We start from the raw sequence: 17,092 nt of genomic DNA on the forward strand, positions 1-17,092 counted from the left end.
TGAAATATCGATGACCGTATGTACTGTGTGAGCAGGTAAGTGACTTCTTTACTAGCCCCCAACTAACGAAACTGGATCAGAACCTTTATATACCCGTGCCTATACCTTCTAAATATCCTTCCTATTAACCTCTAAGAATAACGCTAATTTTCGTACGCAGTCTGACCGCAAATAAAGACAGGAGTGGAATCTGTGGTTCCAACGCACAAGTATTATTCAGGTAAAAGTACAGTCAGTTACACGCAATTGATACATACACAATTTAGGCGTAAAAGGAAATATTACAGACCCAAGTACAGTATACATACGCTGCACCTCCGGACCCAGAGATAGACCTCAGACTAGAGACCCTCAGTACATACAGCATTCAGCATGGACTAAAAAAAACAGTATTCGGGCACATGTATTTATCCCCCCAGACTAAAACAGGACAAAGGGGAAATTTCCTGCTGATGTCATTGGTTCCCAGAGGAGAAGCATATGTTACAGCACATTTAACAGGCTGGTTCAAATAGACTCCCCCTGCCTCTAACAGCAGGGGAATCTTTCTAATAACGCCTCCTGTAACATTCCAACAGCTAAACATTTTGTTGCTTGTAAGTTCTACGATCCGTAACTTGAGTTTGCATGATGCGATTTCTCCACCAATAATACCGGAATGCTGTAAAAGGCATACGCATCAGAACAAGACCAAACACAACTTGCTTATCATGTATAATACCTTAGTTATCAAAAACCTTTATTTCTCAGCATTTAAACTAAAATAACCAACTTAAATCATACATTTTGATGCTTATGGAACCTTATGTGTGAATATGAAATGTGTGAGTATTCAGGGTTTGATATAAATACATATTTAATGTGTGTATGAAGATGAGTGCATTTGTCTCTAACATTTTAGCATGCTGGGCCAGATAGTTCTATATGTCCTGTCAGCAGGCCCTCCCACCTTTCCTGTGTCCAAAGGGAAAAACCTATTTTGTTCTCCTAGACTCTTGTGTGGAATGCAAACGTATTATCACCTCAAGCTGTGAATTTTGGGGCCATCCTGTCTAGGATTCAGACAAATCCAATTGTGTATATCAATGCCTGGATTATATTACAATTGCCACAACTTTACTTTATCTGCATCCAGGGATTCCCAATTTGTATGTAAAACTACCCATTGTCTATTTCTATTTACTTTTACTCAGAAAGCTTGTTTTTCCAGTTGCCCTTGGTAGATTAACATTGCCATCTGTTCTTAGCTCTTGAGTTGTAACTTGAAATGACGTTGGTCATAAAATGGGGTCTTGCAGATTCTGGTTTCTAAAATGGAGTCTAGCTGCCATTTGCAAGATGGCGTCACGCACGCTTCAATTTTAAACTGATCTTGTCTCAGCTAATAATCCAGTTTTGACAACGGAGTAAGACCATATTCCTGATTCTGTAGTAGCAGATATACAATATTTAAGAAGAGTTTATCACCTACATATGTTATTATTACCTTTCTTACATACAAATAGAATGTTTCCAACCAGTTCTTGATCATATATCAAAAGCATCCATCCATTTTCTTAATTTCTCCATAAACATCCTCATTTTTATTATCATCAAATTTCACACCTTTTCCCATGCTCTATACTGTATATAGCATAGCTTTTATATTTTTAGCCTCCCAACTACTGCATTATTTTCACTTACCCACTATGGTCTCATTTACTTTGCTAGACCTCACAGCCTCTTAACCTTCTAAGATCCTCTATTATGAAAACACCACATCAAGCAAAATCAATTTTAAAATATATTTAATATGAGTGTTTAGCACAAGGAAAACAACACTTTATTTTTACTCTGCATTGTAAAATAAATTAGTTACCAAGATTAGCCGGAGGCTCTTACAAGCTTGTCCTATAAAAGGACCAAGATGTTGGAAGCCTCATGACTCACAAGAGGAGAGGAAAAAACCCCTGTGGAGGAAACCTCTGGGGACCCATGGCTTGAAGGACTGCCCGTCCCTCTGGGCACTAGGAGGCTATGCAGAATTATATTTCCAAATTTATTTAAAATATGAACACTGGACACTGAAGTACAGTATACATATCACCACATTAATAAATCACATTGGTTGACGTCATTAATATAGCTCCTGTCCTCATCTCCTGACATTACCCAATTTACATTCCTCACAAAGCTGCGCAATTTGCTGAAGAGGACAGTCATCCCCTTTTGGGAAGCACCAAGTTTACCTGAATGGCTACTACATTGCGATAGATGTGCTGTGCTGCTAGAACCTTCAATTATAGAAATAAACAAGCTCAAGGTCATATTTTAGGGTAGTCAAGCTCCAAGTCTACAGGCACATCCAAGTGAGAAGCCCTGGTCTTTGATGAGATACTTACCTCATGCGGATATCTTTTCCTCAGTGGGCTGGGTGCAAGAGATGTTTTTGAAGTAGATTAAGGACAGCAATGATAATGCTATGTCACTGTCCTGGGTGGTTGAGAGAGGTAGCAACATAGTAACAGCAAAGAGTAACCATTATGACATCACAGCATGACCTCACTCGTGTTCTAGATTCCTTAAATGAGAAGTGCACAAAATAATCACTACTGATGTGTGATATGTTTATATTCCTCCATCACCTCTGCTTCCCATAATACACCTGACATTTACTACACATCTGTCCCTTTGCCATCTCCTTATTCGCCAAAGTTCTCTTTTACTGCATACAATCAATCAGCTCTTTCTCATTTCATTAACCTGCTGCTTCTGTCCAATTTTCATTTCCCAATACTGCTACTTGGGTAGAAAACAAGCAAGGGATTGAATTAATATAAAAAACACAAATTAAAATGTATACTGTTAAGATGTATATATATTGAAATGACATTAATAGCTAGGCCAAGGCTAGCTATTTCAGCACCACTATAGGTGTGAGCAAAGCCGAGCGATGTTTTCCTGCAGAATGACCAGCATTACATCAGCGTGCAATATTCTGATGGAAACTTGCTGCTAATTGAATCTCCCCAATAGTCTCTGTTCACAGTATAGAATATAATTGGCCATGATGAAGATACAGTGGAGGACCCATCATGCCCATTATACGATAGACCTTCATGATTGATAAATATTCAGTTTAGCCTAGTGTAACCTGATCAGTATGCAATATATCCCTGTTATGCTTGGCCACTATACAGATTAGGCCCACTGTGCTAAATATACACTTTGGGGGTCGTTTAGAGTTGGATGTAAGGCCTTTTTTAGAGTGTATATGTGCTTTTTCAGACCTCTCATGCACATGAAAAATGCATATCCCAGCATCCATTTAACATTCTTTGTGTATCGCATCCTTGAGTCTGGAGATGCAGAATGCGGGAGGGAAGGGGCGTGTACGTGCAGGAAAGAGGATTACACTATGGTGCTGAATTGTAAACCCACAATTAAAGTATAGTAGTTTATTAAAGGTGTACATTCCAGCACTGGAAAGTAACTATCTATCCTAACATAACCCCAGGGTATATTTGGCAAGTTCCACTTCTACCTGGATGACAAAATTGAAACCATTTACCTTGCGGTTATCACTCCAACACTGCTGGTCTGATTCTCTGCATACGTTTAGGCCAAGCTAAACAAGGTATGGGGAAGTGTTTGGTAAAATCAACCATTTTGTCACAAATTTTGTGGAGTTTTTAGGTGGTTTTTTTATCTGTGGCACTACCAGTCCCAGCAGGTCCTGGATGATTTCTTCAATCTTCAGCATGCTTTTTCAGCCATGGGTATGCAGGCACCTGTAGTGCTAAAAGCGCCTGCATACGCAAGCAGTTTTTGTGTGCCATGGCTTGCTAAGTCTACTAGTGCCACCGAAAAATGTTGATTTCTGACATTAATAATTTGTTAGCCCAACACCCACAAGAAATGGATGTTGGGAGGAGCCACAATGCTTTCAACAAGGGCTGTTTTCAGTTGCGTAACAAGGGGAGTCGAGCGGAGCACGTGCCCTGGGCACCATGGCAGGGCCAATAGAGGGTGGCATCACCGGCCAGGTTATAGCACCCGCACCGCCCGCCCCACGGCCACCATTGCGCCATAAGATTTTGATGTCATTCTTCTAATGAGCAGGCAAGTGTTACCCCAACACCCACAAGAAATGGATGTTGGGAGGAGCCACAATGCTTTCAACAAGGGCTGTTTTCAGTGGCGTAACTGTGGAGGAAGTCGAGCGGAGCATGTGCCCTGGGCACCATGGCAGCGCCAATGGAGGGTGGCGTTACCCGCACTGCCTGTCCACCATTGTGCCATAACATTTTGATGTCATTCTTCTAATGAGCAGGCAAGTGTGCCTGCTGGTGCTGCCTGGGCTGACTGTAGGGGGAGCTACAGCAGAAGCGTGCAGCCCCTCCCAGGCTGTCTTCCCATTCTCTAACCTGACAACTGCAGCCAGGTGACATGATGCTTCCTTCCCCGATACTCTCTCCGCTCCAGAGCAGGTGTGTATTATTTTTGCGGAGAGGGAAGGGGGCGCGGACTGCTGCAGCGGAGGGTTGGGCAGCGTTGTATTTATTTGGCTGGCTGCATTTGTGTAAAAGGTGTGTGTCTATGTAGGCTTTGTCAGTGTGTGTGTGTGTGTGTGACAGTGTGTATCTGTGTCTGTGTGCATCAAATACACATGTGGAAATATGACAAGCCCACAAAAATGTAAAACTTAAAACCCTCACTCACATGTCCTGATGATGCAGCTGAGAGACTACACGGTGGGGAGGTGATGGTGTTGCTGAGAGACGACGCAAGGAGGGGGGTGATGGTGTGCAGAGACGACGCAGGTGGGGAGGTGATGGTGGGCTGAGAGACAATGCAGGGGGGAGGCGATGGTGTGCTGAGATGACACAGGGGGAGATGGTGTGGCTGAGAGATGCAGGGGGAAGGAAGTTACACAGGGGGAACGAGTCTGGTTGAACCGCTGTTGTATGATGATGACCTTGTTCCAGGCGGTGTGACTTACACGAGTAGTGACTACCGACTGAAGACGCCGTCTTCCCATGGAGGATACATTTCTTTAGAGGTTCCACTTTGTGAGAAATCACCGTATAGGTAAGGTGCATATGGAATGGAAAGGAATGACGAGAAATGGGTGGCATGTCATGTTGGCACACCCCAATTTCACTGACCACAACCCTTCAGTGTATGACCACGCCCATTTTTTTATGCGCGCATATTTGTTTATAAATAAGTGTGTGGGGTGGAGGTGGGGTGCAGTTCTTCAACTTGCCCTGGGCTCCAAAGATCCTAGTTACGCCTCTCTGTAGAATAACACCTCCCTTTCAAGCATCTGAGTGATATTACTAAAGGTGATTGAGCAGCTATATTGTACTAATGTTCAGAGATGCATAGATGGGACCAGCGTTTGGAGGGCATACTGGTTCCTGAGGACCTAGGGCTGATTCCAAGGTGAGCTGGATCTCATTTTAGATATACTTTTTTATGTGCCATTATCATGTGCCCTTATATTGGGCAATTATATGACCTAGATTGGATATTATTAGTTTTAGAAATCAATCAGTTTGCGGTGCAGTGCCCCCTGGGTTGCTGTGGCTGGAATGCTTTGGGGTGGCTATAACTCTTTATTTAGCACTTTAACACTTTCAAATTATTTTTCTACCAATACTACTTTATTTAGTATTTTAATTACACTGTTCCCCTGTGTATCACATTTTAACACATAGTGTTAATAATAAAAACTCAAAAGCTAACATCTTAGCCTCTCATAGATGTGCTGCCCTGGGGTGGCTGGCCTTTGCTGGCTTTTTGGGGTTCCGAGCCCAGACTTTGACTAAGAATTAGGGACCTCCAGTAATTCGAGAAACCGTGACGTAGGCTGAAGGCTTAGCCATATTTTTGCAAATATATGCAACAGTTTTTGAAATCTTATTTGCTGATATCATTCAGAGTGCTGGGGGATATCCTTTGCTGTTTATTCTAATGGTGCGTGCACACGGTACGATCAGTCGGCAATAACAATATCGCTGACTGATCTCCCTGCACTTCCCGGTGTGCTGGATGGTTGATATCGTTCATGCAGCACACCACCGACGGCCCAGCATTGTTGATCGCAGGTCCCTATGTAACCTGGATGATATCGCCCAGGTTGGCCTGCATGCATGGCTAATGATAGTAGTGGCCAGTCAGTTTGAATTATTATAAGGGCGCAGTCGTGCCCTTATATTAAGGCTGCATCTAAAAAAAAAAATGTCCATAGAGAATTCTGGAGGGGGGGGCATGGTGTTTAAGGGGGTACACCTCAAAAGCTATTGGAGATACAGAGCTGAAATTTGGCATGGCCGGGTAGAACTGTCGCTCGGTGCTGCATGCCAAACTTCAGGGCATAAACATAAAAAATTAGGATTTGGGAGTAATCTAAAGCTCCAACTGTCACTTTTTTGTGACATTCTCAATTAGGACCACTTCTCTGCTGTTCTCTATGGGAGATTTTTGGGAAGGTATAACTCAGGGTAGGGGACAAATTTAGACTTGGGGTTTGTTTTATTAGGTATCTATTGTGCCAGGGTACGTGCTTTTGGGGTTCAGGTAAATTAAAGTTACAGTTTTAAACTATTACCTCAAAAATGCACCATTGAATAGATAGGAAATGTAAACTTGTTGCGCAGCCGCAGTAGGAGCCTCCACCACTCACTGTGGCTTCACTTGGGTGCACAAAGATGGCTGTCGTGGCTTTAGTGGTGGTGGGCTTGGGGGAAAGAAGCGGCCATTAGCTGTAGCAGGACCCGGGGTAAAGGCGCAGGGGGTAGCGGGCGTTAGCTGCGGCCAGAACCCGGGGACGGTAGCAGTGGGGCAGGCATTAGGACCCGGGGGAGGTAGCAGCACACAGAATGCAGGCTCGGATCTAGAAGATCCATGACACCTGTTTCTGTGTTTAAAAAAGAAAAAAAAAATGGCCTGGCCCCGCCTCCCAAAAGACAACCAGCAACGGGCTTTGGAGACACAGTACTGGTTGTGGTAAATACAGGGGACAAATGACATAGGGGTCCTCCATATTAAGCACAACCAGCTCTGGGCTAGTCCTGGTTTTGGAAATACAGGGGAAAAAAAAAAAAAGATGCGTAGGGTCTCCTTGTATTTACCAACACCGGACTCTTTCTAGCGGGGGGGTGGTGCCACAGCCAGGGGAGCCCTTTCATCGGGCCCCCCCAGCCGAAGCATCACCCCTGACCGCTAGTCAGCCCCGGCCGGGGAGCCCTTGGGAGCTGGGGTCCCCCTCTCCAGGGCACCCCAGGCCCGGGCTATCCCCGGCACCCCTGGAGTGGTGGGTGTCTGGTTGATTGTGTAAAGTGTGGTGCAAGTAATTATTTAAAATATTGGCTTTTGCTGTGGAACAACAGTTCCCAGCAAGCCTCTCCCACATGCTGGTACTTGGAGGACCACATTACGGACCTGCTGGTGCCTGTAGTTCCATAGCAAAAGCAATATTAAAAAACTACAGAACATACACACACACACACACGTACTCGCGCATGCACACACTCTAACATACTCACCTAGTATCCATGAAGCCAATCTGTCCTCTTCTCCAAGTAGATAATCCTATGGATTACCTGTAATAAAAATTCCATACTCGCCTCCTCCTATGCGGATCTGTACTCTTTAGGCAATCCAGGGTCTTGGCAAAAAACAAACAAAAAAACCCACAATTACGCGGACCCTCGTACATTAGTACGAGGGTCCGCGTAGTGTCGAAGGACACTACTACCCGAATGACAGCTCCGCCCGGGATTTCAGTTCAGAAATCCTGGTGCAGAGCGCTCATTGGCTGAGAGAGGCGAGCCTCCCGCCTCTCAGCCAATGAGCTGTTCTCACCATTGACTTCATGGACGTGTTCCGTGATCAATACAGATATGGTATGCCATCACATCCTGTCGTTAACTGCAGATTCAGAACTCTCACAGAATGAGATTGCTGTCACTCACAAAATGGTGGAGCTGCTAATTCACAGAATTGTGCGCTCATTGGAATACACACATGCAGTCTATGCAACTGAGGTCTAAGCAGAAAATAGAGTTGTGCAGATGGGATAAAAGTGGTTTGGATGGGGGGAGGAGACAGCATCGTGGATAGGCGAGACAAAAAGGTGTGTAAAGGAGGGAAGATTAAGCAGTACAGATGGGGGCAGTGATGCAGATGGGTGAAAAACAGTGGTGCTGATAGGTTGGAGGAACAAAGTAATGCAGATGGGTGGAAAACAGTGGTGCGGATGGGGGGGAAACAGAGTGGCACAGTTTGGGGGGACAGCGACATGGATGGGGTAGAGAGTGGCATGAACATGGGAAGACAGCAGTACAGATGGGTAAAGACAGATTGGTGCGGATAAGGGAATTCAGACTAGCACAAATGGGAGAACACACATGAGTAGGGATTGGGGAATACAGATTGGTGTGGATGGGGAGGAAGACAGAGTGGTGTGGGTGGTGGGGGGAGACAGTTGCACGGTTGGGAGGACCAGTGCCACAGATAAGAGAAAGACAGCAATGTGTGTCGAGAAAGCACAGATGCAGAGCAGTGCGGCTGGGGAAAAACAGATTGGTGCTGTTGAGGGAACAGAGACTAGCACAGTTGGGAGACCAGACATCAGTAGGGATTGGGGAATATATAGCAGCATGGAGGCATACAGGGGAAGAAAGTGTATATGCATAGATAGGGTATGATTAGTTTTAAAACTAAGGGAGCTGAATGTATATTCTAAATTAGATAAATGTATGGAGTGAGAAGGATTTTGGAAGCCAGTGAGATTGTTGTGGTGATCGAATGGGAAGATTGTGGGCTCTGAGTGGATTGTGGGAGCCACATAACTGCTCAAATCTCAGTTGCATAGACTGCATGTGTGTGTACCAATGAGCACACAATTCTGTGAATTAGCAGCTCCACCATTTTGTGAGTGTCAGCTTCTGTGAGTGCTGAATCTGCAGTTAACCACAGGGTGTGCTGGCATACCATATCTGTATTGCGCAAGGAACACGTCCATTAAGGAGTCAGCCTTAATGATCGTAATTTCATTGCTTTTTTTAGTGTGAGTGGCACAACAAATTCAGTAGGTTTTGTGAAATTTCAGATCATGTCTAAGAAGCCTTAATGGGACTTAATATTATATTATTAGGCATTGATGCTTCAGTTAGTCTGAAAAACTATATTCAATAGCTCTATGCACAATTCACTGTAGAATTTTAGCCATTTTATTAAAAGAGTGCACATATGCAATACATGAGAGGACTCACTCTGGCTTAGATACAGAAATATCAAGCACGAACAGAACACATGTATAAGTATTTTGATAGAAGCACTGGTGAAGTGATTTGTCCCAGGTTCCTAACCTGTGTCTTTTAAACCCCCAGGAAATGTCTGTGCTGGAGTTTAAGGAGATTTGGGATTTGAGTAAAAGCTGTATAATTGGTCCTGGGGGGGTGTGGATGTGAGAGTGACTGGGAGGGTTCCATCCACAAGGCCGGTTCGGCTTTTCCAATCTTCTACCTGAGAACAGGCTAATTAGGACCTGCAGATGGATGAGGCTCATAAGATGTGTAGGGCTGTGGGTTCAGGTTCTCACACCTAGGGAGAGCAAGCAGGGAGGCTTGTTCAGAGACCCTGTTCTACTTCCTTTAAGTACTGTGCAAATGCCTTTGTTTATGGTAAGGCAATAGGCCCTACCATTTTTGAGGGAGAGAATTTGTTTGTCTAGTTAGTGCCGAGATGGGCTAGGATTTCATTTTATTATTTTGTTTATTACTGCACAATAAAAACTAGCTCTGGTTAGCGTGCACGAAAACCCTGGACTGGTGTGTGGTTTTCCTGGCTGCTGTGTGTTAGGTGGTGTCCAACTACCCCAGGAGAGAGAACTCCTACCCCGATCTTATTACAATATATTAACAAGTGCAAAATCATATGACATGTATGCGTATTAAAAAGAGCATGTTTTTATTGAGTAGAGAGCTGTATGAGTCATGAAATACAGAAACATCAGTATAAGGCATATCCACCACAAATTGCTAGTACTAGGTTTCAGATCTATTGGGGCAGATGTATGAAGCTCTGAAACTGCGTATCCACTTGTAGATATAAATGAGCGATTGAACGATTACAACATCGTAATCGTTCAATCGCTCCTTAATTGTGCATAAATCGGGCAGTTTAATGTCGGAAATTACCAGCCCTTACGCACTCCCGCTGGTCGTTTCTGACATCAATCATCGCATGAACATGAAGGTCAATCTGCCGATAACCACAGATTGGACATGTTCAGGGATGAAGAAGGGTGCCTGCACTGAACGATATATCGTTCAGTGTAGGAACTACAGGGGATGATTAACGACTGTACAATTACGATGTTGTAATCGCACGGTCGTTCCACTATCTACAAGTGTATACGCGGCTTGAGAAGTGATAAAGTGAAGCGTGATAAACGACCAATCAGCTCCCAACTGTCATTTTTCAAACACAGCCTGTAACATGACACTTGGGAGCTGATTGGCTGGTACTTTAACAACTTTCCAGAGCTCCATCATCTGCCCCATTATCCGGAATGCTTAGGTTTTGTTTTTTTCCCCCCCATGATTTTGACCATGTCTTAAAGATACTAAATGATGGTCTTTCCTCCCACTGTATCTTGCAGTGTATTTTTCATTCAATAGTGCTACAGAAAGGCAGTATTCAGGAGCACATCAATTAGAGAGTGCCATCAATAAAATGTTTAATATAAAAGGTGCACTGCATCAAAAAACCTTTATGTAGTATTATCTTATGAAGATATTTGGTTGTTACAAGTAATGTTTGTCCTTGTACATTGTTCAATGTCATTTCAAGCTCTTGAGAAACCCTACTCCACTATTGCACCAGCTAGGTTCTAGTGTTCCCAAGGTCAAGCATGTCCTCTGGTCCTTCTTCCATCTCAAGGCACCACACCATGTTTACGGCCCACTTCTGTAAACGCCTCCACACAGTGGTCAATGTTCTCATCACTATGAGCTGCAGAAATCTGAACACGGATGCGAGCCTTGCCCTTAGGGACCACTGGGAAGCTAAATCCAATGACATAGATACCTAACAGGAGAGAAGGAGGTGAGGGGCATAAGTTATAATAATGGAGTGCAGTGTGAACTGTGAATACATTTACATATATCAGAGGCGCCCCCGGGTGTGTTGATACCCAGTGTGGCACTTACCAACCTCTCTTGTGCTGCCTTGTGCCCACGAGGCTACGCCCCCTTATGTGTGCCATTTAGGGGGCATGTCAGGCTGGGGGGAAGGGGATGAATGAGGCACACAACCGGTGACACCATCCATGGGGGGAAAACAAATTAGCAGAGCAGCTCTGGTATGTCACCTTGTGCGGCCCGCACCCCCCCAAGTGATGACACTGACATATATATATATATATATATATACACACACACACACAGTCAGGTGCATAAATATTGGGGCATTGACAGAATTTTCATATTTTGATCTCTATTCACCACCACAATGGCTTTGAAATGAAACAAACAAGATGTGCTTTAACTGCCGACTTTCAGATGTAATTTGAGGGTAATTACATCCAAATCAGGTGAACGGTGTAGGAATTACAACGGTTTCTATGTGCCTCCCACTTTTTAAGGGGCCAAAAGTAATGGTACTATCAACTCAAAAGCTATTTCATGGACAGGTGTCGGCTATTCCCTCGTTATTGCATTATCAATTAAGCAGGTGAAAGGTCTGGAGTTGATTCTAGGTGTGACATTTGCATTTGGAATCAGTTGCTGTCGACTCTCAATATGAGATCCAAAGAGCTGTCACTATCAGTGAAGCAAGCCCTCATTAGGCTGAAAAATCAAAACAAGCCCATCAGAGAGATAGCAAAAACATTAGATGTGGCCAAATCAACTGTTTGGAACATTCTTAAAAAGAAAGAACGCACCGAAGAGCTCAGCAACAATTTACCTGTAAATTCTGAGAGCTCTGTGAAAAAGTGTTTCAAAATAAACCATTCCCACCCACCCCCACAAATACACAGTAATGAACAAACTGAATGGCTAAAATCAGAGTTATGGTATAACATACCTTAGATAACTCCTTTTCTTCGAGGTCCATAGGGTCCACAGAATCTACCTTGGGGTATGTAGTGGAAACAATCCATTGCACCAAACAGCTCTAGCTTTGTAGCTCCCAGCATGCAATCGGTCCTCCTCCATATATACCCGCCCATAGCCACAGGCATTCAGTTTGTAAGCAAGCCTAACGGCAAGAGACTGAAAGTGGAGAAGGAAGTACATCACACACCAAAAACACTCATTATAGGAAGAGGGAATCAGTGATATAAAAAAAGCAAAAGAACAGATCCGAACTGAGGCCAGGTGCGTCACGGAGGGTGCTCTGTGGACCCTATGGACCTAAAAAAAAAAAGGAGTTATCTAAAAGGTATGTTACACCATAACTCTGATTTTCTTTTTCAGGGTGCATAGGGTCCACAGAATCTACCTTGGGGACTTCCTAAAACAGTTCCCTTAAGGGTGGGGAGGCTCCTGCGCAGAGAGGAGAATCCACCGCCCAAAGGAAGCATCCTGGGAGGCAAAAGTATCAAATGCATAGAATTTGATAAAAGTATTGACAGAAGACCAAGTGGCTGCCTTACAAAGCTGTTCAGCCGAGGCGCCATGTCTAACCACGCATGATGGTCCCACAGATCGAGTAGAATGTGCTGTCACCTTGGTTGTGACAGGGAGACCAACCTGTGTATAAACATGAGAAATAGTCGTACACAGCCAGCGAGCCAAAGTCTGCTTGTTTGCTGGCCAGCCTCATTTGTGAAACCCATATAAAACACAAAGAGCGAATCCGATTTCCTGATTGGAGCTGGTACGATCCACATAGATACGAAGTGCTTGAAACACATCCAAAGGAAGCTTCACCTGTAGACCGGTCTGAAGACTGAAAGGCCAGAACTACAGTCTCCTCATTCATATGGAAAGGGGAAACCACCTTTGGAAGGTAACCCGCCTTAGTATGGAGGATAGCTCTATTTTGATGAAAAATCAAATATGAAGAGGAAACATGACAGAGCTCCCAAGTCAAAACCTCTACAAGCCGAGGCGACAGCGAGGAGAAAAAGTGTCTTCGCTGCAACCAATCGAACGTCCACTGTATCCAGAGGTTCAAAGGGAGCCATCTGCAATTCCCTGAGAATCAAAGTCAAATCCCAAGGTGCTACCAGAGGGACAAATGCAGGTTGCAGCCGGAGAACCCCCTGCAAGAATGTTCCAACATCCGGCAGAGGGACAATTCTGTATTGGAACAAAAGTGACAATGCAGAAACCTGAACTCTCAAGGTAGCCAGGCGAAGACTTAAGTCTAATCCCACCTGAAGAAAACCAAGTATTCTTGCAACCTTGAAAATCTTAGGGTCATATTTTCTGTGAGCATACCAAAGACAAAATGAATGCCAAATCCTGTGATAGATGCGGGCGGAGGAAGGCTTCCTTGCCCTCAGCATCGTCTGAATCAGAGAGGCCGAAAAACCTTTGGCCTTGAGGATGGCAGACTCAACAGCCAATCGAGGTAAATCCTCATATAGGCAGAGACCCTGCACCAGCCGATCCGGCCGTAGAGGCAGTGGACTATATATGGATAGACAAGTCAGGTTGGAGAACCAATGCCTCCTAGGCCAGGCAGAGGCTATTCGTATTATCCTGCTGCCTTCCGGCTTGAACTTTCTGACGACCCTTGGGAGGAGGGAGACTGTAGGAAACAGGTATGCCAACCTGAAGTCCCATCTCATCGTCAGAGCGTGCACAAAGGCAGCTGAGGGGTCCCTTATTATGGACCCGTACCTGGGGACTTTGTGATTGTGACGTGATGCCATGAGGTCTACGTCCGGTACTCCCCACTTGTCTACCAGGAGTTGAAAGACATCCGGATGACAAGCCCATTCTCCGGAGTGTATGTCCTGGCAACTTAGGAAGTCCGCTTCCCAGTTGAGAACACCTGGGATGAATATTGCCGGAAGATGACATTCTGCCCATAGCAGAATTTCCGCCACCCATAACGGTCGACCCATGTTTAAATGAGTCATCTCCAGCCACCAAGCGAGGGAGAGCCGAACTTCTGGCAAGATGCAGATCATCTGAGCCTTAATCTGATGATCCTGACCATCCCAATGAGCCAGAATCCAATTCTGGAGGGACCTGGAGTGGAACTCGGCATAAGCTACCATGTCGAATGTGGATACCATGGAGCCCAGCACCTGCATTGTGAAGTGTACCGACACTCTTTGCTTGCAGAGAAGACTGCGCACACAAGACTGTAGTGCCACAATCTTGTCCTCTGGTAGAAGAATCCTCTGCCCCAGAGAATCCAGCAGCGCCCCCAAGTGCACCATCTGCTGGGTTGGAGAAAGGGGACTTTTTCCAATTTATTAACAAGCCGTGCTCTTTTAAGCAGACAATGGAGATGACATTGTAACATCTCCTGAGATTGTGCTAATATCAGGTCGTCCAAATACGTCAGTATCCAGACTCCTTGTTGTCCAAGATGGGCCGTCATGACTGCCATTATCTTCGTAAATACCCGAGGAGCTGTGGCCAGCCCGAAGGGTAGAGCCTGAAATCGGTAATGTTGCTGATCTATCGCCAATCTCAAAAATCTTTGGTGGGATCGTGCACTTGGAACATGCAGATATGCATCCTGTATGTCCAGGGAGACATGAAATCCCCAGGCTTCATCACCAACATAATTGACTGTAGGGTTTCCATACGGAATTTTGGCACATGGATGAACCTGTTGAGAGACTTCAGATTCAGGATAGGGCAATGTGACCCATTTGGCTTTTGAATAAAAAATACATTTGAATAAATGACCCCTTCCCTGTTGCGTCACAGGAACGGGGAGACTGACTCCTGACTTCAGGAGGGGCCCAATAGACTCCAGGTAGGCCGAAGCCCTGACCGGGTCTAGAGGAAGTTTTGCATCCACAAACCTCTGATGGGGATGCCTCAGGAACGTGATGGCATAACCCAGAGAGACCAGCTCTCGAACCCAGGCATCTACAGTTGTCCGATACCAGGCCTAGGAGAACTGTAAAAGTTGGCCTCCAACCCTGAGACCCCCCCAGGGGGAGGCCCGTCCCATCAGATCATCCAGTAGACTTACTATCTGGCTTGGAGGCATGACGTTTGCTTGACCAAGATCTCTTTGGCCGACATATCCTGCGGGCATGACTGTCTACAGGAGGACTGACCCTTCGCCCTACTCTGTGGACAAAAAGACCGAGCTGCCGACTGCCTAAATTTAGGGGTAATCGTGGATGGCAATTCAGCTGACTTCAGTGTTGCCAGAGAATTCATTACGTCATTTAACTCTGGTCCAAACAGTACCTTCCCCGCAAAAGGGCAAAGATTCAAGAGCCTTCTTGGATCCTGCATCCGCCTTCAAGGTCTTTAGCCAAAGTGATCTTCGGGCTGTAACCGAAGTTGCCGAGACTCTCGAAGCCAAAATACCTGCGTCAATGACCGCTTCCCCCCATATACACAGCTGCTTCTCGCATCTGACTGCTGTTCTCTGGTAGCATCAGGTATAGTACCTTCCAGAGGTAGTAGGAGTCGCAGTACCCGAGTCTTTACCGGCACCTGGTACTGCTAAACTCGGTAGTTCAAAAAGTAAATCATAAAATAAAAAAGCCTGGGACTGCCTAGGCAGTCCCGTTGTGTAAAAGGTGCGTCTGGATACTTGCCGCGCACCAAACAAAAAAATAATGCCTGTGAGTGGGGGCGGGGTATAGAGGGAGGAGGACTGATGCGCGCGCTGGGAACTACAAAGCTAGAGCTGTTCGGTGCAATGGATCGTTTCCACTACATACCCCAAGGTAGATTCTGTGGACCCTATGGACCCTGAAGAAGAAATTAGGATTTAGAAAAATTCTTTAGAATATATGCATCTGCCAACAAAGATGATTGTGTAGCCTAGTTTCCCTGGTCTGAGTTTATCCATAATAATCTCTTCCACTAATACTCTGGTATTTTCTCCTTTCTTTCTACAGTAGGAGTTTCATTCTGTCCTACCTGAGTTTCCCCACCTGTACATCCATACATCTCCTGGCTATTCATGATGCAGTCAAAAATTGTTTAATATTTGGAACAAGGCTAAAAATAATTCACTGAAAGCCTCATTTTGCTACAAGTTCTTCAGTGATAAGAAAAGTTTCTATTTTAAAGTCTAAAAAAGTTTGGCTCTACAAATTACATTTTCGATTAAAAGCGGTTTTGCCAAGATCATTGGTCCATTCCAAATCCTGCAAACTATCAATCCTGTAGCTTTCAGGTCATAACTTCCTTCTATGCTCTATATTCCATGTGTCCCTTCTCAAACCTTTGGTGATCAACTGGTTTTCTGCTATCATTGATCATCAAGAACAGTATAAACGGAGACAGTTTGTGGCAAGCGACTTTTTCACCTGAAAATGCATCTTAGTGGCAATCGGATGATTAAATAAATCAGTGCAGTCTCGTGAAGCGGGTTGTCACCTCCAATTGCAACTAAAATGCATGTTCGAGCAAAAAACACGCTCGGCACAAGCAGTGTCGCACGGGACCTGGTGCGCTGGGCTGTTTGGTACGACTGCAGTGTACAATTTCCAATGGCACTGCACAGGATTGTCCCATCTGTTCTTTATACTTTGTATGGAGATCCACACTAGGGTAAGAAGAACCCAGATATTGGTGGGGTATGGGTTGGATCATCCGAACATAAGTTAGGAAATCATCCACATACAGCCCATCTATAAATGACCAATGCTACTAGATTCCTTCCCTGTCTTTATGCTACATTTTAGAGATTTGCAACTGTCCCACTTTAAAATCAATTATGCCAAGTCTATAGCACTGAATATGAACGCCTCACTGCACACTAAAATGGGTTGCACTGTGCCTTTCCATTTGTCTGGCATATATGTCTTACTCACGATAATTAGCATTTTGTTAAACTAAATTTTGAATGAAATAGAGTCTGACTTATAGTGACTACCCTATATGAGAATATTGTGTCTAAGTAGTAATAGCATAATGAAAATGAACTCTGCCCA

General features: G+C 44.7%; 1 protein-coding gene across 2 annotated transcripts in view; it reads right to left on the bottom strand.

Moving 5' to 3' along the window:
* Positions 1-9,937: 9,937 nt before the first annotated feature.
* Positions 9,938-17,092, bottom strand: part of LOC148479004 (2-amino-3-ketobutyrate coenzyme A ligase, mitochondrial-like) — a 64,381-nt gene continuing 57,226 nt past the window's right edge. For both annotated transcript variants that reach the window (XM_088455111.1, XM_088455112.1), the window contains exon 9: positions 9,938-11,082. In XM_088455111.1, the coding sequence (XP_088311237.1) occupies positions 10,931-11,082 (152 nt within the window). In that variant the 3' untranslated portion in view covers positions 9,938-10,930. The remainder of the gene's footprint in view (positions 11,083-17,092) is intronic.

The sequence above is a fragment of the Taudactylus pleione genome, unplaced genomic scaffold, assembly GCF_031769625.1.
Source record: "Taudactylus pleione unplaced genomic scaffold, aTauple2 ptg000642l, whole genome shotgun sequence".
NCBI lineage: Eukaryota > Metazoa > Chordata > Amphibia > Anura > Myobatrachidae > Taudactylus > Taudactylus pleione.